This window comes from Phaethon aethereus (genome assembly GCF_964289735.1).
Source record: "Phaethon aethereus genome assembly, chromosome: 4".
Classification (NCBI taxonomy): Eukaryota; Metazoa; Chordata; class Aves; order Phaethontiformes; family Phaethontidae; genus Phaethon; species Phaethon aethereus.
This window is the reverse complement of record NC_138578.1, coordinates 2,386,634-2,413,798: the sequence shown is the minus strand read 5'-3', so window position 1 is coordinate 2,413,798 and position 27,165 is coordinate 2,386,634. Positions and strand designations below refer to the sequence as shown.

The 27,165-nt window shown below is 44.3% G+C and overlaps 1 protein-coding gene across 1 annotated transcript; it reads left to right on the top strand.

Annotated features, from left to right (window-relative positions):
- Positions 1-3,649: 3,649 nt before the first annotated feature.
- On the top strand, positions 3,650-25,766 carry SCARB2 (scavenger receptor class B member 2; the record flags this gene model as incomplete). Its single annotated transcript, XM_081999703.1, has 12 exons — positions 3,650-3,943; positions 10,457-10,614; positions 14,532-14,679; positions 16,066-16,254; positions 17,030-17,121; positions 17,822-17,941; positions 18,888-19,066; positions 19,610-19,728; positions 21,695-21,768; positions 23,237-23,288; positions 23,951-24,109; positions 25,725-25,766. The coding sequence occupies exons 1-12, from the start codon at positions 3,827-3,829 to the stop codon at positions 25,764-25,766; spliced, it is 1,449 nt and encodes a 482-aa protein (XP_081855829.1). The 5' UTR covers positions 3,650-3,826.
- Between the last annotated feature and the right edge of the window lie 1,399 nt (positions 25,767-27,165).

Sequence of the window (27,165 nt, the reverse complement as noted above, 5' to 3'; positions counted from 1 at the left end):
TCCCTGTAATATTTACCTCTGAATTTCTTCTGTTGTATATCCCACAGGAAAATACAGGCAGGATTCAGAAACGTGGTGATGGAAGTAAACAGAGTACCACAGGTACATAGATGAAAGCAGACTGCAAACCTCATGCGGCAGAGGGAGATGAATGGACGAGTCTACCAAAATTTTAGATAAGACAGAAACTGGTAGAGTATTTATTAAATCAAATGCTTTTCTAGTTATGATTGCATTCTCACTGTTGAGATGAAACTACACTTCGTTCTGGAAAGGCTGTTTCATGTCTCTGTATGCCTTAAGGCCACAGCTCCTAAAGGAAGCAATGCAAGATTTGGATCCAGTTAGACGTGGTGTGAACAGGTCTGTCAGCTGTAAGAGATGATTGTAGCACTGAAGTCTGAAATAAGGACAAGCACGATTCCTATCTTGGGTGGCGAAGACCAGAGATCCATGAAGTACATGGATGCACACAAAGAGAGAACGAAAGATATCCTACCCCTCCTATCTGCTGTTTCCACCCCTCTATTGTGGCCAAGCATAAAACATTTGCTAAAGAAAGGTCTAATAGTTAGTAATGAGTTTTTATATGTCTTAAAGACCTTCCAGTGCATGGGACAGGACTATTTCATCCATGGTTTAGTTTTTAAAAAAGGGTTCTCAAATCATTTAACCACACAGAAAGTGTCAGGAGAGGCCTTGAACTATTCCCCTGGGAGCATTTCCCCTTTTCATTATGAGACACTGCAAAATCTAGGGTAGCCCAGCAGTATATATGTGTGATGGGGGCATAACAAGAGAGAGCAGCTTTCTATAGCAGGCTCCATGACTGCTTGCTAGGTGTGTTCTCCTACAGTTGGGTTTCTCCAGGCCCTAACAGTGTTCTCTGATTTACCTGCCCTCCACACCCTTTGCAACTTTACATTTCCAAAGGGATCCTGCTGGCAACATGCATCTGTTTTGATGTGCTTCTCTCCTACAGATCCCAACTTCAGTGCATGCAGGCCTGTTCGTGAGGAATGGCACTTGACAGGGAAGGGACAGTCTGTCCCAGGTACCAATTTGCCTTTATTTTTTTCACTAAGCGATTATCAGTGAGGCCTCAGTAGGGGAGCTGGCACCTGGTATGTTTTGCAGAGTAGGATTTGCCTGTTATTTTCACCGTATTTTCAGTGTCAGTGCAAGGCACCCACCATGGCTGGGATCCCAGTTGTGATGGGTTCTGTACAATAACAGAAAAAGAAAAAAAACTGCCCCAAGAGTTTACAGAGGAGATAAAACGACTGTGTAGCAAATGAGCAGAGTAACTGTCATGAACTTCTGTGACAGTATTTACTGTCATTTTGAGTCATGGACCTTCCTGGGAATGGCGAATTAAATAGTTAAGTGAAGGGAGTTGGAAGCGGGAAGATTAATGGAAGGGGGTAGGAAAGGAAAAAGAATGAGGACGTGAAGACTTCTTTGGGTAAGCATGTTTCCACATTTTCCTGAATGTGGGCCTTATCTGCCTTTTCCCCTTGTAATATCATTGTGATTTTGCAACAGGAAGATAGGCCTCTGCTTGTTTCAGGGAGTTGTAATTATGACACAGTATCGTGCCTCGAGCCAGCAGTGCACCCACTGCATTCCCATGCTGCACTTGAGAGGTGGAGTCACTCTCCACGGGAATGTTTTAAATATACCATTGCTAGTAAGCAGTTTCTTGATTTCTAAAGGTAAAATAATTTGCCAAAAAAGAAAATAATTCACACCAAGGATCTAGAAAATCTGTATGGAGAAGCGACGTGGTTTTGCGCATCACACAGTTAGATTTTTATGAAAAAACAAACCAGAACACTGAATGAAGCAAACCCAAAATTCTGCAGCAATCGTTGCTAGATCTGTAAATCTTCATGTCAGGGTTCAGCTAAAAGAAATTCAGTGGTCCCATGGGCTGCAAGAATCCTTTATCCATTGCAGTAGCAAACTACACTTAGCCTTTGGAAAAAAAAAATATGTATCTCCCATTTAAGGTATCTTAGATTGCTGGAACCCCGTAAATATTCCTGCCTTTCTTTTGATTTTCCAGGGTTTCAGTGCTGAGATAAAATAGGATGTTCTTTAACATCATTAATAAAAAATGCTTCATGGCTATGAAAAGTAGTCACAATAAAAATGGCTTTTCATAACTAGAGAATTGCGATCTATTCTTGTTCTTCTGTATTTCTCTGTGATTTAGAGACAACAGACCTGCTCGGCTTCTTACTTACCCTGACGCATCATGCACTCCAATGTATGCTCACTAAAAGCAGCAGTCACAGAGCAGTTAAACTACTTTACTTTAGCTGAGACAAGAAAGAGGTCTCTCCACTGCTTCAGCAGCCATGCAAAATGTGTTTAATGTGGAGCAAGAGGAGGCATTTGCTTGTAAAAATGGTCACTACAGCTGGTCCCCACCAAAGGCCAATATTTTACAGCATAAAGGAAGGTTTAAGGTTTCAGAGAATTCCCATGGAAGATTTTTTCCGAGGGGGGAGAATTCTATTGCAGTAGTTAAATTAGCCTTCAAACACGGATTCTAATTATTTGCTCTGTTGCTTGCTTTTTGGAGAGATGATAATGAAACAGAGTTAAGAACACCACTTCGGAGCGGGAATCTAAATGAAAACAAACTGCTGGAACAATATTATTTTTTTTACTGCATGGGTGGAACCACAAAAATGCTATTTTTCCAAACAACTGTGAAATGTGACCTCATAACCTTTCACAGGCAAAAGAAAAATGCACATGGTAAGATAATACTGTCACTGCAATTGCAGGAAGTAGTATCTATAAAGGAAAATGCTTTAGTCCATCTTAGCAGGAACTCCACCTGATGGTCTACTTGCTCTCTTCTAGGGAAAGTGTTATGTGGATCAGGCTGATGAGGGCCAGCTGCCAGCCTCATGATTTGGAAGGGCGAGAGAACAGGGAACTGACTCATGACTTTCGAAACGCTCGTGCTGCTGGCAGCTTGATCATGGTTAGTGGGATGGGAGCCCTGCGTCGCAGAGGCTTTCCTTCCTTCTGTACACTATGGAGGCCGTGATGGAAAGCAATTAGCACAGCTGCCATTGCTGGGAAAGCCCCTGTTGCAGGTTATCTTTCCCTCCTGCTAGCAGTGCACTTGGAGGTGGTTGTGGGTGGGAAGGCGGAGCAATAGTTCCCACTGTCTCTTAAGGGAGAAGTGGGCACAGCAATTTATTTCTGGGGAGTGGCTTAACTGTGTTAGTGGAAGCTGAACTTCATTGAATTGTGGTAGAATCGCATCCCTGTGAAGCTTAATTCAGTCTAGAGGCAGTGTGTGTTCCCTACAAGTTTTTCCCTAATAATCTTGCTGCAAAAATAGCTAGTTTTCTGCTTATTTTCCAGAAAACCTTTTAAAGATGCCTGCCGCATCAAGAGACGTTCACTAGCAGATCCATCCACAGCAGCCCGGCAGACTTGGGCCGTGCCAGCGGGAGCTCGTCTCGCAAGCAGGAACAAAACCAAATTCTTTTTGGATCCGTTTTTCTCTTTCCTGGTAAGCAAGGTACGGCGACCAACCTGGTGCGCGGAGCAAGGGCCTGCCGGCCCTGGGGCACAAACCCCCGCCAGGGAGAGGTGCCGCCCTTGCCTTCGCTCCCGCAGGGGGACGGAGGGGTGGGTGGGCGGACCGGGACCCTCCTCGCCCTGCGGGGCGGGCGTCATCGCGGCGTCGGCGGCTCCTCCCGGCCCGTCGGCAGGCGGGGCCAGGCGGCCGCCCGCCCCCTGCGCCTGGCCCGCAGTTCGGCGGAGGCTGCGGCGGTGTCCCTCCTCGGCAGCAGCCATGAAGTCGCTGTGCCTCGTCACCGTGGGTGTCCTGGCCATGACACTGCTTATCGCCAGTATCTCCTTGCTGGTAGCACACGTCTTCCAGACAGTGGTGGACCTGCAGGTGAAGCAGGTGAGAGTACGACCCGATTCCTACCCCAATCCCTCCTGACTGGGTTATTCCATCTCAAAATAACTCTGGGAGGAGAGGAGGGAAGGGAGGGAGGGGGCTGGAGGGTGGCGGTGTCTGGCTCCCTCCTTGCACCAGCTGTGGTTGAGCGACGGCAGGAGCATCCTTGGGTGGCAAACCCAGCTAGGCTGAGGCTCAGGATGGAGCTGAGCTGCATTGGGCCTGGGCTGCATAAAAATTGAGTAAATATGAGTAAAAATTAGTTCTCCTGAGGCAGCTCTACTGGCTGTCGGGCAGCAGCTGTAGTGAGGAGGCCTCTCCAGAGCAGCAGCACATGAGATGAGGAGGGGGCTCCTAAAGCACCCCTTATGTTTTGCCATCCCTATCATAGGTTTCTTGCGGCTTTCATACAGTGGCGTGTTGTGCTGCTCCATTTACTGCTGCCTCTGGAGCACAGCCAGAGGTGCTACGGGCTGAAACACGTGGTAGTTTCCCAGGCTGAGTGATGACAGCGAGGCATTTCACCCTGTTGTTAAAGGCTGCTTGTAGCACACTTTGGGGGCACCCGTCCTAGCATTGTTATGAATGCGGAGCCCTTCGCGGTTCATGGTGAGCCTCAGCTTTTGTTCCTCTGTCATACTGGTTCTTTGCATTTATCCATCGCTCCAGTGAGAAGCCTCAACTGCATTAGCATTAGTAACTCCCATACTTAACAAGAGAAACACTGCTTATCTGCTCTTTCCCTTAAAATATCAGTGAAGCATGTAGATGAATTATTATTTATCTACCTAGTCTGAGGACTATCGTTCTCCCTGTTATTCTGAGAGAGGAACCAAGAGTACTAACAAATGACGGGATTTGACCAGTGCTATTGTCTAACTGGTGACTAAAGTCTGCTGATCCCCTGTGATGTCCTAACCAATGTACTGTTCTTTTCTTTGGGGTATTGACAGGGAGCATTGCCTAACATAGAAGCCGAATTGTCTTAAATCCGTTTGGTTTAGTGAATGCAATTTTAGGGTGGCAGTCAGCTTAAAGCAAGTTGTGACGCTTTGAAGTGTGCCTGTCAACTTCAGGGGATAGCCACAAGAAAAGGCTACCATAGGGTAAGCTGCCGTGCAGCCTGCCAGTGTGTCAGCTGCTCTTCAGGAACCGCTCATGCAGGTACTCCTACAGTGTTTTTTCTCAGGTACGTGCCCTCTGCCGTGTCGGAGCGTAGCATGGGTGACGGATGGTTTATCCTCAAGTCATTTGATTGTCAGCCCATACCTTTTCTAGGCAGTCTGAAAGCCAGGTGTGAAGTGACGTGAGTGTTAATGTATGCAAAGTTGGATGCAAAGTCCAAGCCAAAATCGGTACAGCTTTGCATAGGCATGTGCAGTTCCATCTCCCCGATCTTAGGTCTCTTCTGGAAAGGAGTCTGTCATCCTCTGCATCGCAGCAGACTTTCTAGTTCTGAGTCTGTTTCACACCCTTATCAAAAGAGCAGTGGCGTAAAAAAAAATGGTGTGGCGGGAGAGTGTAGGACTGTCAGGAATTAGGCTTGATCCTCCTTATGCGTATTAGCTCTTAGCTACATGCTCCTTGCCCTTAATGGTTGCTTATGTAAGGGCAAGTTGGTATTCGCTCAGCACGGCTTTCAGTAATGCAGGATAAAGTTTCCAGACCTCAGTCTTTGCCTTCTTGCTGCTCTTTGGCTCGTGCTAGCGTACAGCTGGATTGCACAGAATCAAGCATCCTGCTGCCTACGCTAGCCACTGACTCCCTCCTGGCCTTCCCCGGGAGCCTCACACACAAGCTGTGGAAGGACAGCTTTCGGCCCCAAAGCAGCATGCTCCCAGTCACTCTGCTGATTCAGCTGCTTCCTGCATGTGCTTTATCCCATGTGAGCTTTTTCTCGTTTGTGTGTAGTCTAGAAAGTTGCTGTCTGTTGTGTAACCATGTGTGCAGCTTAGAAAATCGTGTGCAAATAAACAAATCTCAATTTGCTTTTGAAATGTGGCAAGACTTGAACTTTTCCAGCTTTCTGATTGCTCAGCAGTCCAGGGCATTGGACGTGAAATGTCATCTCTGTGCTCTGGCCCTTCTTAGCTTCCTCAACCTCTTTGTCACTGAAGGAGTTGCAGAAGGGGCAAGAGGTTGCCCTTAGGTAGTGGATGTTCCGTTGAGAGCTTTCTAGCAGTCCTGAAACGGAGCTGACTTGCAGTGAAGAGCTGTCGTTGCAGTCCCAACTGCAGCTGAAATGGAAGACGGCATTCTGGAGCAGCTGAAGAACCTGTGTGTCCAAACCCAGGACCTGTGAACCACTGAGGATGGGTTGGCTGTCAGCAGGGGATTTGTGTGCTGCAGCCTTTCCAGCCAAAGGCAGGGGAAGGGAAGTCTGATCTTGGATACAGCAGGGGTATGGGAGGAGTGGGGAGCCTGGTGTCAGACTTCACATCCCCTTGAATATCGGCAGGCAGATGTGTAGTGACAGGGACACTGGGAGCACCTTTCCCAGAAGACATTCAAATCTTGTCAACTTATTCACCATCTTATTTGCTAGCTTTGGTGGCATTTTGTGAATTAAAATGCCATGGCAGATCAGATGTCCAACTTGTCCAATATATGTTCATTGTCAGGGGCGAGCACCAGAAACTCCAGCAAATAATGGGGGGAAAAAACCGATAATGAACAAGAATAAATTAGGTGCCCACAAGAGAAAGGCCTTCCTAACTTCTAGCAGTGTTTGCCCTGTGCTCTATGTTGATTATATGGTTATGTATATTATTGCCATAAGTGTGCAGTTTATGAATATAACAACCTTTGATCTATGCACCTAATTCCAAACTTGGGCAATTGGTCCTTTACCTCAGGTGTTTTTTTTATGCCACATACCTGATAACTTTACAAAACACTTCGTCTTCTAAGCCTTGGAAATTTCACCGGACTTTTATTGCCAGCCATCTCTAGAGCTGGATTGTCTGGAGTGTTTAGGGCCCAAAAGGACAGGGAAGATATTTTGTCTTTTGATTTAGTTTGTATTGACCTTTTTGTGCTGTTGTTTAACGTGAAATACTAGAGCGCTCGGTACAGTTTAGCATGGATGCTTAGGTGAAGGATCAGTCGAGATGCTCCTTTTGAGCAGACCATTCCCAAGGTGCAGGGTTAGAGAAGTCTCTTTATGTTGGTCTGAAAGCTTACCTTATCTCTTGTCTTAAAAAGTTGCAATTAAATTGTGTCATAGATGAGCGCATAAACATATGTCTTGTAATTGAATATTTTGCAGTTCCAGGGGAAAAACATTAAGTTTAATTTTCTGTATGAGTTCCAAAAATGTTCAGTACCATTTCCCATCCCCATCATCACTACCGGTAGCAGTTATGTTTGGGAGGGGAAGCTCACTTTTAATTTCCTTTGTGTGAAGCATCGTCGAGACAAAGAAACACCAGCAGATGCAATAGCTGCAAATTCAGGACTGGCATGATAAATTAAGTCACTGGGAAGTGGGATGCTTTGGTACACTCTAAATGAGTGTGGTCTCCACTTGGAAAGGGGAACCCCTGCTGTGCATCTGAGTGAAGACAGGGGATCGTATTGTCCGCTGGTTTTAGGTTGCGATCCTGCACTAGGTACACCCTTGCATCTCTCTGAGACAGAATCCCTGAGTCTGAGGCCTGTCTAGGCTGCTGCCTGCAGTACTAGGGTCTGACTTGAGGTTTTGGAACACTTTTAAGTTGCGTCTCTTGTTCTTGCATACAAGTGTATCGAGAGGAAAGGTCTGATTCTCTGGCCTTACACAGTGCAGCAGCAATAACTAAGTGGAGCTGTGTCTTTCACATATTTTAGATTAAAGCGCAGTCCTGTGATCCAGTATCTCACAGCCTGCCTAACCTAGTAGTGAACACAAGCTCTGACAAAAAAACAAGCAATCCCAGCCGTGTAACATCAGATCCTACTCTGGCGTGGAGGAAAGTCAGCCGTGAATGCCATCAGCTGAGGGACGTGGACATATGTTTTGCTCAAAAATATGTGCTCATATTTTTCCATCACGTCTAGGCTGTGTAATATTGTGTGATTGACCCAAATATCCCTGATAACATTTGGTGAAAAATAGAAGAAAAGAGCTTACCATATTTTATTATTTGAGAGTTTCACAGGAGTCTATCTGAATCCAGCTCAGAAGTTTGTGAGTCTGGGTTTACAGCTGGGGCTGTCACTGTACGGAGCTATCAATAGACACGTCACTTCTGTGGGAGATCCAAATGGTGTCATGCAGATCCAGCAAATAAATCACCAGATGACTTTGTTTCACTACCGTTTTGCTCTGTAGCCCATCTCCCAGAGGATCACTTATCAAAATCTCAGGAGCCCATATTTAAACCGACCTGCCACATAAAAGCTCCTTCATTGCCTTCTTATTAATGTTCTTTGCATGTAATCTGATGCGTATGTGTATATAGAGAGAGCTTGGTAGAAACCCATGTTACATTTAGCGATGCTACACATCCAGTGGGGAGCTGCTTGTTTCCAGACTAGCTCAGGAGAGGGGGACAGGGGATGTGGCCTCCCTGCACACCATAAATGTGATCCCTCTGTCATAAAGGATAGAGGAGCCTAAAACGGGAAGGAATATGACCAGAGTGCACTTGTTTTTTTCAACATTGCATGTTTAGACTGAGTAATAATCTCTCATTTTAGTCGCCTCATATGAGAGACATTTGAGCGATAGATGGGTGTCCTGAATATGCTTAGTAGTCGTTAGGGGACAGCTCCTAGATGTGGATGGTTAATGTCAAGACAGGCAATGTTACTCTGTTCGTCATTGTCAAGCTTACACTCACTGTGTTGCGTGCACGTGAGAGATGTGAGCTTCATACAACTTGGGAAGGCAGCAGGAGTCAGGAGCTTACTACAGCACCACTTCCCAAATAATTGACTTTGTAATGTGGTTATTTGCATATGGAGAAAAGCTATCATGGTCATCTGTAGGTACCTTAAATACATTGCTGTCTTGCTCTCAGCCCTTGATGGTGGCATCATGGAAATGGTATGCCTGATTTAGGGAGACTTTCTGTTCCCTATCTTACAAACCAACTTCAGGAGGGCTCAGTCTGAATACAGAGATCACAAGAAAACAGGATCAAAAGCATTGGCCTGTGTAGGAAATGGTACGTATAAAGTGCTGGTAGTGCCAAAGAAATGGTCAAAGCTCCTGAAGCATGTCTAAAATATATTATCTTTTGTGGTGCGCACAGAATACGTGGTTTGAAATTCTCAGAAGAAAGCAGTCTACAACAGCGAAGTGCTACCAGCTGGGTTGGCTTCATTGCCATTCAGCAATACTGCTGCCATTCCAAGCTCATGCCAATAAGTTTGTTTTTGAAACAGTCTTCTCTTTATCTAATCATTCAAAATTAAATACATGGAGAGAAAACAGCTCCTTAAGTGGGAAGTCCTGAGGCAACTGTGGCTGATAAAATTAAGACCCCGTAAACAGTAACCAAGAAATGGCAGCTGTCCAGTCTGCCCGGCTTTTGAGCTTGCACTTACAATATTTGACTTGTTTTCTTGGACGAATAAAAAGAGCAAGTGTTGATGAGACCCATTTAATTGCAAATTATTCCCTCCCTCCCTTTCTTCCGCCTACAGGTGATACGGTTTTCAGAGATACAGTTTTCTTTGTGCTTACTCCTGAAAATTACGCTCTGCAAGCCAAATTTCTCTTCACTACTGCAGTAGTGGTATCAGTGTTGTAACTATACAAAAAGCCTCAATTTTGGTGGTGGTGGTGGTGATGCTTTTATAGTTGGGGTGAATTTTATCTAAAAGGGAATTTAAATGGAATGGTAATAAAGTGAGGGGTTGAGACCTACATCATATGTTCCTAATGGAGCTACATACAGGTATGGTTGTGTCTTTCTTTATAACATGTATATGCTGGTAGGTAGAGGAACTACTGATTCATTACTTAAGTGCTTCTGTCATAAAATAATGATTTAGAGCTTTTCTTTTGTAGGTCCACATTTCATTGGTTACAAAAATAGACTGACATTCAATGGGTCATGAGCTCTCATTGCTGTAGGAAAGCAGTTCAAGAAAGAGGGCGAAGAATCTTTGCCCTGTTAAGAGACCTCCCGCTGCTGAGTTCTGCTTTTTATCTGTAATGTTGGCATGTTTTGTGGTATCTTACACCAGGTTAGGTTTTTGCTGACACAGGAAATGCAACAGGATCGCTGTCTAATAGCTGATAAGTCTTTGTTCTGAAAAATGTCAGGCAGAAGTGTTTGTAGGAAGAAATGGAATAACAAACCCAACAAACGTATAACCCTAGCCTGCCAGCCATTGTAGCATAAGTCTGATCTTTTGGTATTTAGTGAGATGTGTCAAAGTAAAACACATCTATAAGCATTTGTAGACTTGGGGCCTTGAATCCTATTGCCCGTGCTTGTTCGGAGGGCATAGAATTCCTCTCTTCCCTATAAATATCATACAGTGTCTATCATTAACAGCTAATCTGTCTTTCTCTTGTTTCAGGGAACAGTACTGAAAAATGGCACCGAAACCTTTGAAGCCTGGGAGGATCCTCCTCCCCCAGTCTACATGCAGTTCTACTTTTTTAATGTGACAAATCCTTTAGAAGTGCTTCAAGGCGATACTCCTCTTGTAGAGGAAATAGGACCATACACCTACCGGTAGGACCATTTCACTATTTTCACATTTCACTAAACCTGTTGTGTTTGAGGAAGCCAAAAAGCGGGATCCAGAATGCTTGGGACCCCATTCTAGGAGAAAATTTCACTGTTAATGTGCAAATAAGAGTTTATTCAAGGGAGCATGGTCATATACCACCCAGACAGTACCACTAGACAGACACTTGGAGAACCTGCAATCAGTTTCAGATTAAGCCAGTGACTTCTGTCAGATTTTGGGAAAGATTTTGCTTGTGTGCTGCTGTTCCTCAGCTGTTGAACACAGAGGAAGTTGTTTGCATCCTGGCCTACTGCCTTAGGAGAGAAACAACAGTTGGGTGATGTTTGAGAGTCTGGGGAGAGGAGCGTTGCATAAAAGCGTGATTCATGGATTCACTCAGGAATTAGTTCCTACTTGAAGTTGCACAGTTCACATCAATGTGATGTGAATAATGAAATAATTTTTCCTGTGAAAAACGTTCACGTAGAAATGTGGCCAGAAAACCAGTTAGAGAGTGGTACTACAGGGATCTTCCTTAGCCAACCCTCCCTATAAAACCTCCTTAGATTCAGACATATCTACCATTTTTACAGACAGCTGGACTTACTAAGGCCACGTGCAGTGCTGGAGCTTATCCAGCCTCCTGCACTCTCCTTCTGTGTGGTGTGGCTACACACTGAACAGTCTGAGTCTTCTGCACGTGGAGAGATCTTAAAGTCACCCTACAAACTAGTTCTTTAGAGCTTCTTTTTGCTCTGCTGCATGCAGCAGTATAAACCAGGAGCAGGCCTGTAGCAGGAGGCATTACAGTCTTTGAAGTCGTGGAGGTATGAGAACCATGGCAAAAAGGTTGATTTCTCATTGTCGGTCTCACTTCTGGTCATACACGCTCATTCAGACCGGGTGCTGGCTCAGTGCCAGAAGGAGTTGTCTTTACCTAAGCTGCAAAATGATCAGAATCTGGTAGTTAGTATCTGAAAAAAATACTATAGAATAAAAGGGAGGGCCTTTGTGGTGTCCTTGGTCTCTGCAGCATGTCCTGCCTTTCTGTTTCCTTCCTCCCACACCTCAGCTTTGCTTCACCCTCTGCCGTCAATCTTTTCCCCAATCTCCTCTGTACTTCAGTACTGTGTCTGCTGAGCCTTGGCAAACTACATGTGGTACTTTGGCAAAATACCTTGTATTGGATAAACCAGTAGAGCTGGAGTAAAGATACGTAAGCTTTCAAGTTCCCAAGCTTTTCTTCAGGTCCCTGTAGCGTAATGCTGATAACTAGTCAGCAGTGCATTCTCTCTGTCGGGATAAATAGGGCTAGCTCTAGGTTAATGAAACCGCATAGGCCCATGCTCTGTGGCACCTTGGAACTCAATCCCCTTTGCTAGCTTCTTTTTTTTCCCTTTCCTTAGCTCCGAGCATCTTCTGGGTGTCACGCATAGCCCAGTTTGTGAAGCTGCACCTTATCCATGAAGAAGTTCAGCAGGATGGATGGGGCTGGTGGTGTAGCTGGCTGGGCTGGCCTGTGCCTGAGGGGAGGCCCGTCCTGAGCTGCTGGTTTGGGGCTTGCTGGGAGAGCCTTCCCCTGCGACGCGTGCCGCAGGCTGGCTGTGAGCGGGGCGGCCGACGCAGGCTCTCCCTGAATTGTTTATTGCGGTGTGAGGGAGAGAGGCTGCGCGTTCCAGCGCTGCGTGTTTCAGTTGCTTGTTTGGTTAGCCTGATTTTTGACATGTCTGAACAGGATTCGATTGTGCTGTGCTCTGATAGAAGAAACAGGGAAGTGGAGTGCTCTCTCCCAACAGACTCTTTAATCCGTGCCTAGCTGTCGCTGCTGACTGTACCAGACTGTCAGCGGCGGGTGGGGGAAGAGAGGAGGCATGTGGGAGGAGAGGGAGAAGGGAGGGATGTTGCAGACATACTGCAGGCTCAAGCCAAGAGGATAAATACCAAGTTTGTCTCACTGGCCCCATGTAGCAAAGCATTAAAGGCTCATGTAGGTTTAGCATGTGGCAGAACACCTAAAATGTCCTAACATGAACTGCATGGCTCAATGTTTTTAATAAAACAGGGTATTGCGGAAAAAGGCTGGAAGTGAACTGCCCCAGACAAGCACAGGAAAGAAACTTAATGAGTGACAGAGAGGAGGTGGGACGGCTAAATAGAATCTCTTCCTGCATATTCTTCCTGCAATTCATAGTTTTGACCAACCTACATTGTAAACACAGTTAGCGCAGAGGTAAATTCTGTAACAAAAATTTAGTAGTTCTTGTGTTTTTAAATCCTGGAATTTGAATTTGTAGCATATAAAATAATTAATTATGAAGTGCAAGCTGCTTATCTGCCCAAGCTTGCGGAGTCCCGAAGAACACTTGAATATTGTCTGGTCTTGCACACATTTACAGCTTTTTGTCTTTAATATCTGAGATCCTCCTACTCGTATCCCTAACCAGGGAGTACTATTTTCCTCTCTGGCCCTTTTAGAGTTGGAGAGGCTTCTCAGGTTAACTCTGGCCTATTTTAGGGAAGGCGCTTCACAGTTACCTGTTCCCATTCCCTCAGTTCAAGCCCTAGGGTATAAAGTGGATTGCTGTACAAGAGGCTCTTTGCCAAATTAAGCTGGAAGTGTTGCCAGACCAAATTGTTCCTAGGTGGCACAGATGCTGAAAAGTGGTAGATACGCTGTTTGTGTAACGAAGATGGGAAATGGTCAGTTTCTAACAAGAATAGTTTCACAGGCCTTTCCAATTTGATTTAAATTTGAAAGACTGAACCAGAGTAATACAGCCTGCGGTGAAGCCACATGGATGGATCTCGTGCAGCCAGGATAGGATCTAGGATCTGAAATGAATGAAAAACATTACAGCGTAGGGTCTTGCAGAATAACTCCCCTTCACATACTGGGCCTTGAAATTTCCACAGAAAGCAAAGCAGTGTAAAAGTCAACAAACTCTGGAGTGAATGTAGAGTTAGGAAATACAGTGCATTTCACTTCATGTGTACACCAAAAGGATCACGCCGTGAGCAGACAACCTGCCATTTCCCTTTTCGGGTTTGTAGAAGACACATGTATAGCTCATTTTGAGCCTGAGCCAGCCAGTTCTGCAGAATTGTATGTTTCTTGTTTGTAAAATGGTAGCGGCAATGGACTGAATTATGGCTGTGACATGTGTTTTAGGATAATTAAGATCTGACTTCCTCATAAGGCCAGCAGGTAGCATCTGATGTTTTTTGCCATTGCACTTGTTTGTCAGCATTCCTGAGTTTTGTGCTGCTTGTCTGACTGCTTAGACAGTTACGGAAGCAACCTCCCAGGCCATGAGCAGTTCACAGCAAAAAATTAGTTGAATTTCTGTCGTGTCCAGGATCCCTGCCTGAGAACTAAAGGAGAAGAGATAAAATGAGGCTTGTTCTGTGGTCGTATCACATGCAAGCCCAGAAGTCCTAGTGCAAAGTAGTTTGAAGCCAGCAGAAAGATTCTGCTAGGTTCTTTGGTCAGGTTAAGGAGACTTACATGGAGCCCACATCTTGTTCTGCCTGGGAGTGAATTTTGCCTACAGCAAAGAGGCAGGAGTTTTGTTTTCAAATTGTACTTCAAGGGCAGTCCTATATATAGTGCCTCTAAATCCTTCTGTACTGTCTGAAGTTGTTCTCTGTCCTTGGAGGTTTTTAAAGAAGAGGCAAAAATATAAAGTGCAATTAACGTGTGGGGTGGCATTTTTGGAAGCACGCTGTGAGGTCGGATTCACCAACACAAAGAGGAGTTCTGCTGCTGACAGCAGCAGTAGCAAAAATGAATCTACTCCTATTGAACTGGAAATCCCACCCTTTAAGTTCTTAAAGCAATAGAATAGCCATAAGTTAATTGCAATAAGTATTATGTGCACTTGTTTAACTTGTTTAGAGAATAAACTGTCTTGCGTTTCAGAGAATACAGGCCAAGAGTGCATATTCAGTTTTTGGACAATGGTACCAAAGTATCTGCTCTGAATCCAAAGACATATGTATTTGACCCTCAGAAGTCAGTTGGAGACCCTGAAGTGGACCGGATTAGAACGGTTAATATTCCTGCAGTGGTGAGTTCTCCTTCATTTCTGTTTGGAAATCATCCCAACACACTTGATAACTAGCAACTTGTTGCTTCGTACTGTCTCTCCCTTTGTGGTAGATAAAGGTGATTGAAGAACGAGAGAGGCAGCTTACATCTGGGGCAGGCACTGCATTCCTTTTTGGTTTGGATTGTTGTGGGGTTTTTTGGTCTGTTCCTCCCTCACCGTACGCCTCTTAAGCGTTAGTGCCTCACTCTTGCGCTGAGTGCTGACACACACTTCTGAGATGAGCAGAAATCGGGCTTGTTGGGTTTCCATGAGTAAGTGAAACTTAAAAAAAAAAAAAAAGTATATATAGCAGAGGAGTTTCAGATACAGCTGAATGAAAAGGTGCTCTCAGAATAAACTTGAAGTTAAAACATGCACACCCAAACTGTGTTAGGTGAAAGTACGCTTTAAAGAAAGTGTCCTTTTGGTAATCAGAGGCAGACCATAATTTTTGGTCTCGTACATGGATAGTATGAGAACAAGCAGATCTAAAGCTGTCGTACCTTCCAAAGGAAATTAGACGGTACTAAAAGACTTGTTGGTTGTGTAACTAAGCCTTTACTGCCTGTACCTGTTTAATTGACTTCAATGACAGGGTACGTTATTTTCTACTTTTTCCCCAGCATTTCCAAAAATGTCTTGTCTGGTTTTATGAATGAATACATAAATGCACTGTGTATAGTAGTAGATGGGACTCAGCTTACTAACAGCTGCAAACGATACAGTCACTGTATATGCAGTTACTCCCAGGCATTTGTGTGGTGGCAAGTATTACCTCTTGTTCAGATTTTTTACTGTGATGTACTGTAACAGGCAGTACTAGAAGAACTACGGGTTGTTTCTCCCGAGGAATAGTCCCTTCTTTTGTTTCTGCTTTTTTAAAGATGTGTTGTAAAATCGGTTGTCAGCTATTGAAAGGAAATAAATTTTGGTATTGTTTGCATTTTGGAGAAATGGCTATCTTTTAAAAATGGCTTTTAAAACATGTAAACCATAACTTCCTAAGGGTGAAATTCAAAGCACGTCGCCAGCTGTAGTATACTTGAGAAATTCAGGCTGTTTAGAAAGCTGTTTTGCACATTTCACTTAAAATCCGTTCTTAAGACGATGGCAGTTAGTGGCATGGAACTGAGCTAGTTGTGTGCCAGTGCCAGGCTGAACGGGAACTTGCAAGAGCACATCCCTGTGGGAGAAAAGCCGAAGAACCTGTTAGCCAGCATGTTACTTGCCGCAAGTGGAAATAACGAAACTGAAAATATGGTTGAAATGTTGCGATGCTGAAATGTTTCTGTATTTGTATGCAGCTGGTATTATTTATCCTACAATAAATCTGACCGTTGCTCCCTTATTCCAATCCCCTAACAGACTGCGATGGAGTGGACCAGGTCAACCCCTCTTCAGTTTGCCACAGAGGTGCTGCTGCTGCTGTACCAAGAATCCCTGTTTACAGTTCGCACTGTTCATGAATTACTGTGGGGCTACAAAGACAGGCTCCTGTCAACCATTCATCTTTTGCATCCTGAGATCGATCCAGTATTTGGCTTCTTTAATAAGGTAACATGGTATGCAAGACTTTCTGATGCTTTAGATGGAGAATGATGTCATTGCTACAGAGTTTGGAGTGTCGTCACCAGGCAGTTGAGGAGGATGTGCCTGGCCTCAGGCCAGGAGGTGGGCTGCAGGGGTAGCAAAAGGATGTTCCTTCTTCAGTTTGGCTGTATCTAGGCACTGGCTGGTAGCGCAGCTGCGAGCGTTTTGTCCGACTTCCTTATATCGGGTGTGGATTGGCTTTCCAAGGGTGGATGTAAACTGCTCCACTATTGCCTGTGCTCGCTTGAATAACGTGGGCTTTGTGGGGCTGGTTGTGTGAACTACTAGAAAAATTTCCTGACCTATTTCCTTAGTAATGGACTGAAATTGCATGTTATTTCTGTGCTGGAGCCATTACTGGCCTCCCCAGTGTTTCTGGTTGCACCTTATTTTGGGCTGTGGGGACTCCTTGTTTCTTTGAGATAGTCTGCAGTGCTCAGACTATTTTCTGTGGGTTTATTTTTTTGCTAAGGGCTGTTTTTTCAGTGGCAAATTTAAAAGGAGAAAAGGGCTAATCTAATGTTACATTTCCTTCACTTGGGAGGTGTAAGAATCCAGCCCAGTCACTTCCACCTCATTTATATTCAAGGTGGAGTTTAATGAATTGCAGTTACCTCATGGGAGGTCCATCTCTCCTAGGGTGGATTTGACAGCTTAAACTCCTGCCACCCTGTTGTAGTTACCAGCCAGGTGTTGCAGAATGAGTGGAGTTATGAAAACTGCATGTATCTGTTTGCAGATGAATGGAACCGATGATGGAGAATATGTTTTCTTAAGTGGGGAAACGAACTACCTTAACTTCTCAAGGATTGTGGAATGGAAAGGAAAAGAGTAAGTTTTTCAGCGTGGTGTGGCCAATGTCAAAATCTGCCTCTTTTCACATTTTGGATGAACATAAGCATTTGTTAGGAAAAAAAAAAGGGTCCTTTTATTCTGAGGATGGCAGTAGCTCTTAGCAGCTGTAGCTTCAGACCAGCACCCCAGTATTTTGGTATGTGTTGTATAACTATGAGAGGAAGACAGCCCCGGCCCTTGGAGAGCAGGCTGCTGTGAATACTCACCTCTGAATCCCGGTCTGCTCCCCTTTCTGCACTCCCTCCTCTAGGACACCCACCCCAGCCACCTGTGGGGGCAGTATTCCCGCATCTACACAGCCAGTGTTCCCAGATGCCACGTTTCTTTACTGCTCTGTACCCACAGCGAAGCCTGGGACAGCTTCTGCCTGGGTATAAACGCCTCTTCAGGGGCCAGCGTGTATTACAAAGGAGCCAAAGATAAACTACCTAAAGCATCCCTCTCCCATTAAACAAAACATCTGCCAGGAATTACATACGTGGGAGGAACTCTTGCAGACGTATTCTTGCTTGCCTGGCGCCAGTTCAAAGAGAGTATAGATTCATTTTAATCACCTTTTTTGTTAGCGGAGCTGAGGCAAGAGGCCTTAGAGCTGAACAGGTCTGATTCTCGTTTGCTTAGACCATGAGCTGGCATCGCCTAACCACCCTTACCCTGTTTGCTTCGTTTTCTTCAGGTCATTGAGCTGGTGGACAACAGAGACATGTAACATGATCAATGGAACAGATGGGACATCCTTTCACCCACTGATTAGCAAAGATGAGAACATTTATATCTTTTCTTCTGATTTCTGCAGGTAAGGAGACGAAAATGTCACTCAGGCTTTAAAGCAGAGCATTCATGTCCATTCCTTTTGAGGTTTCAGGTTAGGCTGGTGTTCTTCCTCCTGTGATTTTATTATTTTAGCGCTATGAGTGTTCTGCATTTATTCATGGTATAAGGATGAGAGAGTTACACCAAAAAACACTCTATCTGCATCAAGTTAAGGATGTACTATTGCAAAATCAACACAAAGTGAAAATGTGAAGACGACTGGAAAGACAGACTAGAGTGCTTTGCCAGGCTAGTAATGAGAGGGATGGAAGGATTTACATGAACCTTGCCTGAAGCTTCTTTCCTCCAAAATCTTCCTCTGTGCCCTGCTTTTTTAGAGAACCCAGATTGCCCTCTTCAGAGATTCATGACCTGACATAACACTGTTTGAAATGCAAGAAGATGCAGAAAATCTTGGTGTTTCCTTCTTTATGTTCCACCTTGTCTCCTCCCTTGCCCATTTCCCTGTCTTTGAAGAACAAAACCAATCTGAAATTCTTTATTTAAATCAATACAAGTTGTCTGTTAGCTCAGTTCAGGACCTGCCAAATTGTTCTGTCTTCCACAACTGTGTTCCTTTCCATGCTCCTCTCAGTAGCACGTACCAGCTGTATCTTGCACAACACTCAATAGCAACATGGGGACCAGAGCGAGACCCTGAAATGCTGAAGGCAGGCGTCAGTGTCCCTGGAGCAGCACAGCTGGTGCAGGATCGTCTACTTTGTGCAGCAGCAGAATGATCAGATGTGTATTTGCTGATCAAAAACCTACTAAACTGTATACAGAACATTGTTGGAATGGGCTTCAACCAAGCCTGTAGCTTACAGCAAACTTAAGTAGATACACAGGCATCAGAAAGAGACATCTGTAGCAGGTGCCAGTGTGTGCTCAAGACTAACAAATCTGGGGCTGCCTTTTCTTCCTTGCAGATCTTTTTACCTGGTGTACGACAGCTCAGGAACTGTTTCAGGCATCCCAACCTACCGCTTCGTGCCCTCTGCTATGGTGTTTGCCAACACGACGGTTAACCCGGACAATGCTGGATTCTGCGTGCCGCCAGGAAACTGCCCTGGCACGGGTGTCCTCAACGTCAGCATCTGCAAGCAAGGTATGTTACTGAGCAGTGGAAGCGGGCTGGAGGGACATCCCCAGGGAACATATTTCTGCTTTCTTTCTGAAATATATGAGGACAGTTTGATGAGACCTGTAGGGATATGATTCTGCTCAGTGAAACCAGTCATCGACAAGTAATCAGTTGGCTGTAAAATTGTAGTAGTGAACTAAGGGGAAGTTCCTGTGAGATGCTGTCTGCTCCAGCGATGTTAGAAGGAAGTACCAGGATCCATACTGAACAGTTTGCGCATTTATCCTCTGCTCTTCTCCAGTAGCTGTCACGTTTGAGTAGTTGAATGAAAACAGTGCAAAAGACCGGTACACAAGCTTGAGATGTGAAGCTGTGCTGATGCTGCACAAGGGCAAGTTTGGCTTGTTCTGAAGACTGGGAGGCCGAGTGTTTATTCTGTAGCTCTAGAATGGATTTTTCCTTGTACTGTACATGGCACAGTAGGAAGAGTTTTGAGTTCCTTAAAGACTTCCTCGAATCCTGCTCTGCCTTTTTTATGTGGTGACTTTCTATGTTTTCACATTCCAGGTGCTCCAATATTTCTATCCGCTCCACATTTTTACCAAGCAGATCAAAAGTTTATAGAAGACATAGAGGGTATGCACCCAAACAAGGAGTATCATGAGACGTTTCTGGACATCAATCCTGTAAGTGCAGCCTTTTTTAAAGGGTTAGGAGGTGACTCCAAGCACATGGGTTTAGGTCACCTTCTTGGATGGTGTTTATCGACATAGTCCCATTGACCTCAGGGAAGCTGTACTAGTTTATGTGATAGAACTGAACTATTTGTATTTGCTTGTATAGAGCTAACTTTGCTGGATGGCAAGAATTAAAATACTTTTCCCATTGTGCCTGTGCACATGATGAGATGCCGTCAGACTGGTAACGACGAGATGAAGGGGTTAAAATATTTCTTAGAAGCAGATGAGGCTACTTGTCCTGTTCACCCTGCCATCCCAACCATTTGGGTATTATACTGACTGTGTTTTCCCCAAGCTGAAGAAGCCAGGGATGGGGACCAAGAGAGCAAATCAATAAAGAATCAGTGGATATTGGACTCAATTTAAATAGCATGGAGTTGTGAGAGGAGAGATACAGACTGTGGTGATTATGTCTTTCAGGGAAGTTTACAGTTGTTGGTATTCCCACCATGAAGCGTAAGAAATAAAGGGAGCTTGCAGCTGATGATCCATGGTTTTACATTTGTGGTTTAACCCCGGTAGGCAGCTGCACACCACACAGCCGCTAGCTCACTCTCCCCGGGCAGGATTGGGGAGATAATCAGAAGGGTAAAAGTGAGAAAACTTTGGCTCAGATAAAGACACTTTAATAAGTTTTTTGTTTTGGTTTGGTTTGTTTTTTTAAAGTAAAAAATTGAAACAAATCAAAGGAAAACAAGTGATGCAAAAAAAATCCTGCTTGGTCACCATCAGCCAAGCAATGGCCAGCCAGTCCTCAAGCAACAGCAGCCCTGGCAAGCTTCCCCCCCTGTTTTTCCTCACTGAGCATGACATCATATGGTATGGGATATCCTTTTGGTCAGTTTGGGTCAGTTGTCCTGGCTGTGTCCCCTCCTTGCCTACTCCCAGCTCCTTGCCTACTCCCTGGCAGGGCAGTGTGAGAAACAGAAAAGGTCTTAAGGCTGTGTAAGCACTGTTCAGCAGTAACTAAAACATCCATGTGTTATCAACATTGTGTTCATCACAATTCCAAAACACAGCCTGATACCAGCTACTATGAAGAAAATTAATTCTGTCCCAGCTAAAAGCAGTACAGCACTGATCTCTGCATCCACACACTCGAAGGTAGATCGAGGGGAAAAAGCAAAATCATGACCTGCCTCATTTACAGAAACAGAGTACTCTGACTCATGAAGCTGTGTAGCTAAAGCAGGAGGAAGTTGCGTAGTTCCTCTCTTAAGGTGTAGCACAGACGCTGCTTGGTATCTGGTTTGGTGCCAGGTTTTTCCTGTGACCCTGCTCCTACTTATCCAGCCTTTTTGTACTACCATAAAATGAGCTCTGCGCCTCCCCCCTCCCACCCACCCTGCAGACTAAATTTTGCTGCTTGAATGAGGAAAATACGCCTGTGCACCCAATTGCAGCTCTTACTTGGTGCACAGGAATATTTTTGTGATGGCATTACTGTGAGAAGTGTTTCACGATCTCTGGGGCTGTATGCTCCCATTGAGTGTGGCCAGTACCTGTTTTTCACCGTTTAGAAGGAAAGGTTTGTGGCTGAGATTGCAGAGTCCCTGCAACAGTTCTCAGAAAGCAACACAAGCAGCTGTTAGGCGATGGCCTTTTCCAAAACTACAGCTGGATCGGGAAGAAGGAGGATCTCCCTGTAGAGCAGGTGTAAGTTTGCACAGCACGCTGGCACCTTTATCTCTGTTCCAGCATCTTCACATCTCCTTAATTAAGAGGCAGACTGGAATGTAGACATATGAGTTACAAGAGTATCTTGGTGAAGGAAAATAAATAATAATACTAAGTGGGTCTTGTCTTTCCTTGTCAGGTCCACACCAGTGTAAATATGAGGTGGTATTCTTCCAGCTCCTATTATTTCATGTTTACTTTTTTTTTTTTGACACTGATTTCTTTTATTCCCCAGCTGACGGGGTTTGTCCTGCAAGCAGCCAAGCGGATGCAAATCAATGTTCATGTCAGAAAATTGCCTGAATTTTTGTAAGTGTTCTCTGCTGCTGGGTGGATATCTCAGATCAGATTTGATATTCAAAATTAATTTGTCTGCAGTGTTCAGATGGAATATTGGGCGGAGAGAGCAAGTAAGAGAGAGACGAATCCAGTCAAATTTCAATTAATAAGTGGCAGTATCCTCTATTCTCACACATCAAGTAGATTTTGCAGTTTCATCTGCAGATTAAAGACAGTAGTCAAGAAAAGGAAGATGTTATGGACAGGTTCCACATGGTACTTGTGATGTCATCGGTCTTACCACACTAGTTTGTTTGCTCAAAGAGGAGGTCTGCCACGGTGGAGTGCAGCTAGAACTCAGAGAGTGGCTACTCACTGCAGCGAGGACATGCCATCCTACTCTCCACAGCTTTTAGGAGACAAAAATTTTGTAGTTACCCATCATTTCTCAGCAGTGGTCACATGAAAATGAAATGAGAAGGCACGATGCCAGACAGGGCTGCCCATGCCTTTCCCTGATGAGCACAAGAAGTAGACCAGGCAGTATGTCTCACAACAGCAGGCAGGTCCTGCCTGCAGCTCAGGAGGGAGGGCTCATTTGATTAGTGGGAGGGAAGTGTCTTGCCTGTGAGTGCATTGCTGTGATAAAGAGAAACCTTAGTATTGCAACTTTGGCCGTCAGTACAACCCCGCAAATGGGAGTAGTGTACAATCCCAGGTAAGGTGTGAGTAAAATGCCCCGTTTCTTCTTTGTTGCGAGGGAATTCTGCCCGGTTTCCTGGGTGCTCCAGTTTGAGGGGGATGTCCCCAGACCGCAGCTCAGCTGTGCAGAAATACCGTTCCCTTCATCTTGTGTCTGACATGTTGATTTACTCATCGCCAATGGTGTGAGATAGCTTTTCTTCCTACTCAGCTTTGAGCTGATGTTTATTGGCACAGCTTTACTACATACTATAAGTAAAAAAGAAGTATTTTATTTTTTTGGGAGAGTCAGTGATGTTTCTTCAGAATACTACCACCTTGTTTTCTAGTGCCCAGGAGCTGTTGCATTAACACAACTTAGAAGTAAGCTGTTACTTCATGTGTGCCAAATGTTGGGGTTTTTTTCCTGCTATTTGCATGTTGCTTGGACAATAGTTTCTGTGTTTTACAAATATGAGTAACCTTCAACATCAGCTTAGCTTAGCATTCCTGCTGACTGGCACAGATATGTCATTCAGTTGGTTATTAATGGGCTTCTTATGGATCCTTCTCTTTCTCTCCCCACCGCATCCCAAAATATGCCATTGCTCCCAAAACAGAATTTATTATTCATCTTTGGGATTGAGATTGTTCTATGCCAGTAGGGAGGTGAAAATTGACAATAAAGAGAACAGCCCAGAGGTTCTTCAGGGACAGTTTCCTCGTTCATTGTTCTATTATAATCTGTCTTCAAAATCCTCAAGTTGAAAAGTTGCAAAACCGTGACTTTTAATTGTTTGGTTTTTTTTTTACACAGTGAAACAGGCAACATCCGAACGCTCCTTTTCCCAGTGATGTATATAAATGAGGTAGATGTTTTTGTTATTTCTTTGCAGCATTGTGGTATGTTTATGCTTGCAGAAATACTGTCTTTGAGCTAACCAGAAAAGAAAACGATGTTTTTCATGTTGTTTTGTGCAGTGATAGGTGAGAAGCTATTTTTGTTTCTTAACAAACATCCTCCTGGTGCTTGCTGTCCACAGCCTTAAGGTCAGCCCTGCAAAACACTGTCGGACAGTCCTTTTATTTTAAAGGTATTGGCCATGAGGAAAAGGGGCTGCTCAGATGCAGAGACGAGAGTTCAGAAGATCACATCTTGGTTTTTTTTTTGAGTGGTCTTTTGTGAATATTCCTGGGCTGTAGTTGGATCACTGAACTTGTTGGGTTCAGGGAGGACTCTAGGGGACTAGTTTCGATGACATACACCATTATTCCAGGCCTATATTATTCCATGTCTAAACTGAGAGTTAAAAATAAGTATTTTCCTTTGAAATGCAGACTCGATGATCACTCTGGCCATGTGAGTAGAGCTAAGAATTCTTAGAGGGAATGTATATCAACAAGCAATGAAGTAGAGGTGGAGAGTTGTGGGAGTGTTGTTTCTTTACCCTTCACAAAAGTAAAGCAGTCTAATATATAGGAAGAACAGAAATAATTTTTTTTTTTTCCTCTTCATCTCTCTCTGCTCCAGAGTGTTCTGATTGATGAAGTATCTGCCAGCAAACTCAAGCACGTCCTGCTGGAAGCCAGTGTTGTAACTGGAATCCCTTTTGTAATTATGGCTCTAGGAATTGTTTTTGGGATTGTTTTTATTGTGCTTGTGTGCAGGTCCCGGGGAATAAGTGAAGAAGTAAGTAGCTTTTGAATTTGACCTTGCTTACCGTACATCTGCCTATATTTTTGTATTCTTGTTGTTGATTTCACCTGTTCAGTGTCTTTCTGCACACAAACATTGTTAATGTTGTTTTTGTTTAACATGACTGTTCTAGGGAGGGGAAGTTTTAATAGACTCAGAATAAATGCACCGAAACAAAGGAATGGAGCTAATATAAGAAACATGGTAAGGCAGGTCGTATCTTTCGTACCTAATTCCCTTGCCAACAGTAGTTAAAAAAAAAAAAAAAAAAAAAAACCACCCCAAAAAACCAAAAAAACCCAACCACCAACCAGCCTGTCTAGAGGACCCTAAAGGATAAGATGCAAAAGGCCACCATATTTGATGGACAGATTTAGTCAGTGACAATCTGACAGTGTTCTTGGTAGAAACAATTGTGTTATGCCAGTTGATTATTTTTCAGAATCATAATGCAAATTTATGACCAAAGAACAGATAAATTTTATAGAAAACAGCATGACAGAGTTTTATCCAGACAGTACTAGTTTCTATGTCTATTTATGAAAAGTTCTGTCACTGAATGACATGATGGCATTAAGGTTGCTAGTCATGTTGAAAGCTGGTGCCAGAATTTCACCCCAACAGGCAAGGCAATCCTGGTCAGACAAGACAAACTATGGATCCTTTGGTTAGAGGAATAGAACGGGTACTCTAGTAGGCTGTTTTCCCCTTGCAGTTGCTGTGGTCTTAGTGTGGTCTTGCTTGTGTGACGTTTCCTAAAGACCTTCTAACTGTGTGAGAAAGCGGTCTCATGTCCAGCTCCAGAGCACGCAGCCACACCGTTGCCTGTGCTTTGTCTTAGTTGCGGGGACCCATCTGGGTCAGCGGGTCCCACAACCATCACATCTGCACTGGGACTAGGGGTGTGATGGTAGTGGCAGCAGTGGCAGCACTTTGGCGGTGAGGTCAGCAGCCTCCTTTCCTCGAGCAGTGGCTTTGAGCAGCTGATCTTTGGCTCTCTTGGCTACATTCTTGATTTTCTTTCTGGGTACCCACGCATCGTTTCAGGAGCACATGCTCTCAGGTCTGTACTCCAGGTTCCTTTACAAGAGAGACTGGTACTTTTGAGCTTCTGAGCCTGCCTGGGTTATTGGCAGGCTCAACTAGGGAGTCAAAAGTGTCCCGTTGCCTGAGGCCCGTGTCCCAGACGTTCCTGCCCCACCCTACATGTATACCTTCATACCAGCTCTCTTGGATGTTCTTGAACACTGCACAGGGATTAAAATGACAAAGGGACACCTACATTCCATGTTTTATCTACATTGCTTTTGTTGCTTTTCCTGCACACAAAAGTAATTCAGCTAGCTATAGCTCTCCTTGTGATACCTACGGCCTTCCATCATCTGTAAGGTGCTACAATGAACCCGGGGTCCCTGCCCAAGCTGCCATCCACCTGCTGGCGCTTTTATAGTGCAGTGCTCGTTCTCTTACAGGAATTTGTATGTAGAAGTAGGAGCCAAGAGCTTTTTCCTTTCCTGTTCGGAGTCTCAGCAATCCGGCTTCCCCACCGTGGAAGCTCTCTCGTGTGCCACATTTAACTTTGCTGTGTTGCGATTTTTTTTTCTTTCAGAGTACTGAAGATGAAAGGTCCCCACTCATCAGGACGTCTTAGTAGATTTTCTTTTAATGTGTGAACTTGGAGAATAAACTATTAGAGCTGACCTAATGCCAACTACCACTACCCAGTGTTGTCTACTGTGGAGGAACGATCGTGTCAAGTATAACTTTTTCTGGTGTAGAGGTGGAAGAGAATCTGCACTGTCGTCAAGGGAGGAGACTTTTCTTACCAGCTAAGTTACAACTTTAAAACTACAATTTAAAACTGCTTGAGATCCTGCTTTTTTCAACCCTGCACTCTCTTTGTACCTGCACTGACAGCCATAGACGATCATAACCACTGTATCAGCGAAAAAAATATGGCCTGATTCATTACAGGAACGACACGGGTAAGAATTGCAAATGGCCATTGGAGTGTGGGCTGCGAAGTACCCTTCTGGAAGCAGAGCAGGCTCCTGTATCGCCCAGGAACAACGGACAATTTTGCTGTAGGGCTAGTATTGTCTTTTCTGTGAAGTGTTGCGCGCTACTTATTACCAGTATGCACTGACTGTTCATTATTAATGTCATCGGTCCTTTCACAAAACCGATTGGTATAACTAACCCAAAACACCGAGTGAAACTTTGTTTAGCATGTGTAGTTACCAGGTAAAAAGAAGCTGATGATTTGAAATGCTTTTCCATGCAGACCTCTTAACTGTTCTAACTCTGCACCGGATCCCATTGCACGTTGGTGATGCATTTATCCTTAAAGGTTTGGGGTTTTTTTTATTCTTCAACTTAAAAAACAAAACACAACACAACATTGTTCTTGATGGTGGAGGGTACAAAAATGGTGTTATTTTTCTCTGGTATTTGTGTCACAGTTATCAGCTGTGTGGTTTAATGCGAATGCAGACTTGGCAGAAACAGTTATTGTTTAGGATAAAAGCACACTTATGTATTAAGGTACATATAAGGCCTTGAGAAGTCATAACACTTTTTTAACTTGTCAAGTGGAAACTTGTTTTAAAAATCACAGAAGTATTTTTCCCCCAATTAAAAGAATATTCTCATTGAGAACTATTTCCATTAGAAAGTGAAACATATTCTAAAAATTATTCTTGTCTTCTAAAAAGAGGCACTGGGGTTGGCATTGTTTTAGTTGAGGGGTTTTTTTTCCCTAGCTGGTGATTTATTCAACAGTTGTTCATCTGGAGCCAGTTTCAACCAGGATGTTTTGTGGTGACTGCAATTATTTATCCTTTGTGTAAGCTGAAAGCATCTGCCACAGCCCAGGGTCTTCACTGCCTTGCAGTTGCAGCTTTCCCTCTTCTATGCATTTGCCTCAGCAAAAGGCCAGAGCTCGTCTCCTAAACCTCGTCCGAGGAGCCACACTCCAGCCAGACATTTGCCTGTCCGTTGCCTTGAGAACTGCAAGCGTACGCCCAAGGAAGGAGAAACTCATCACAGTT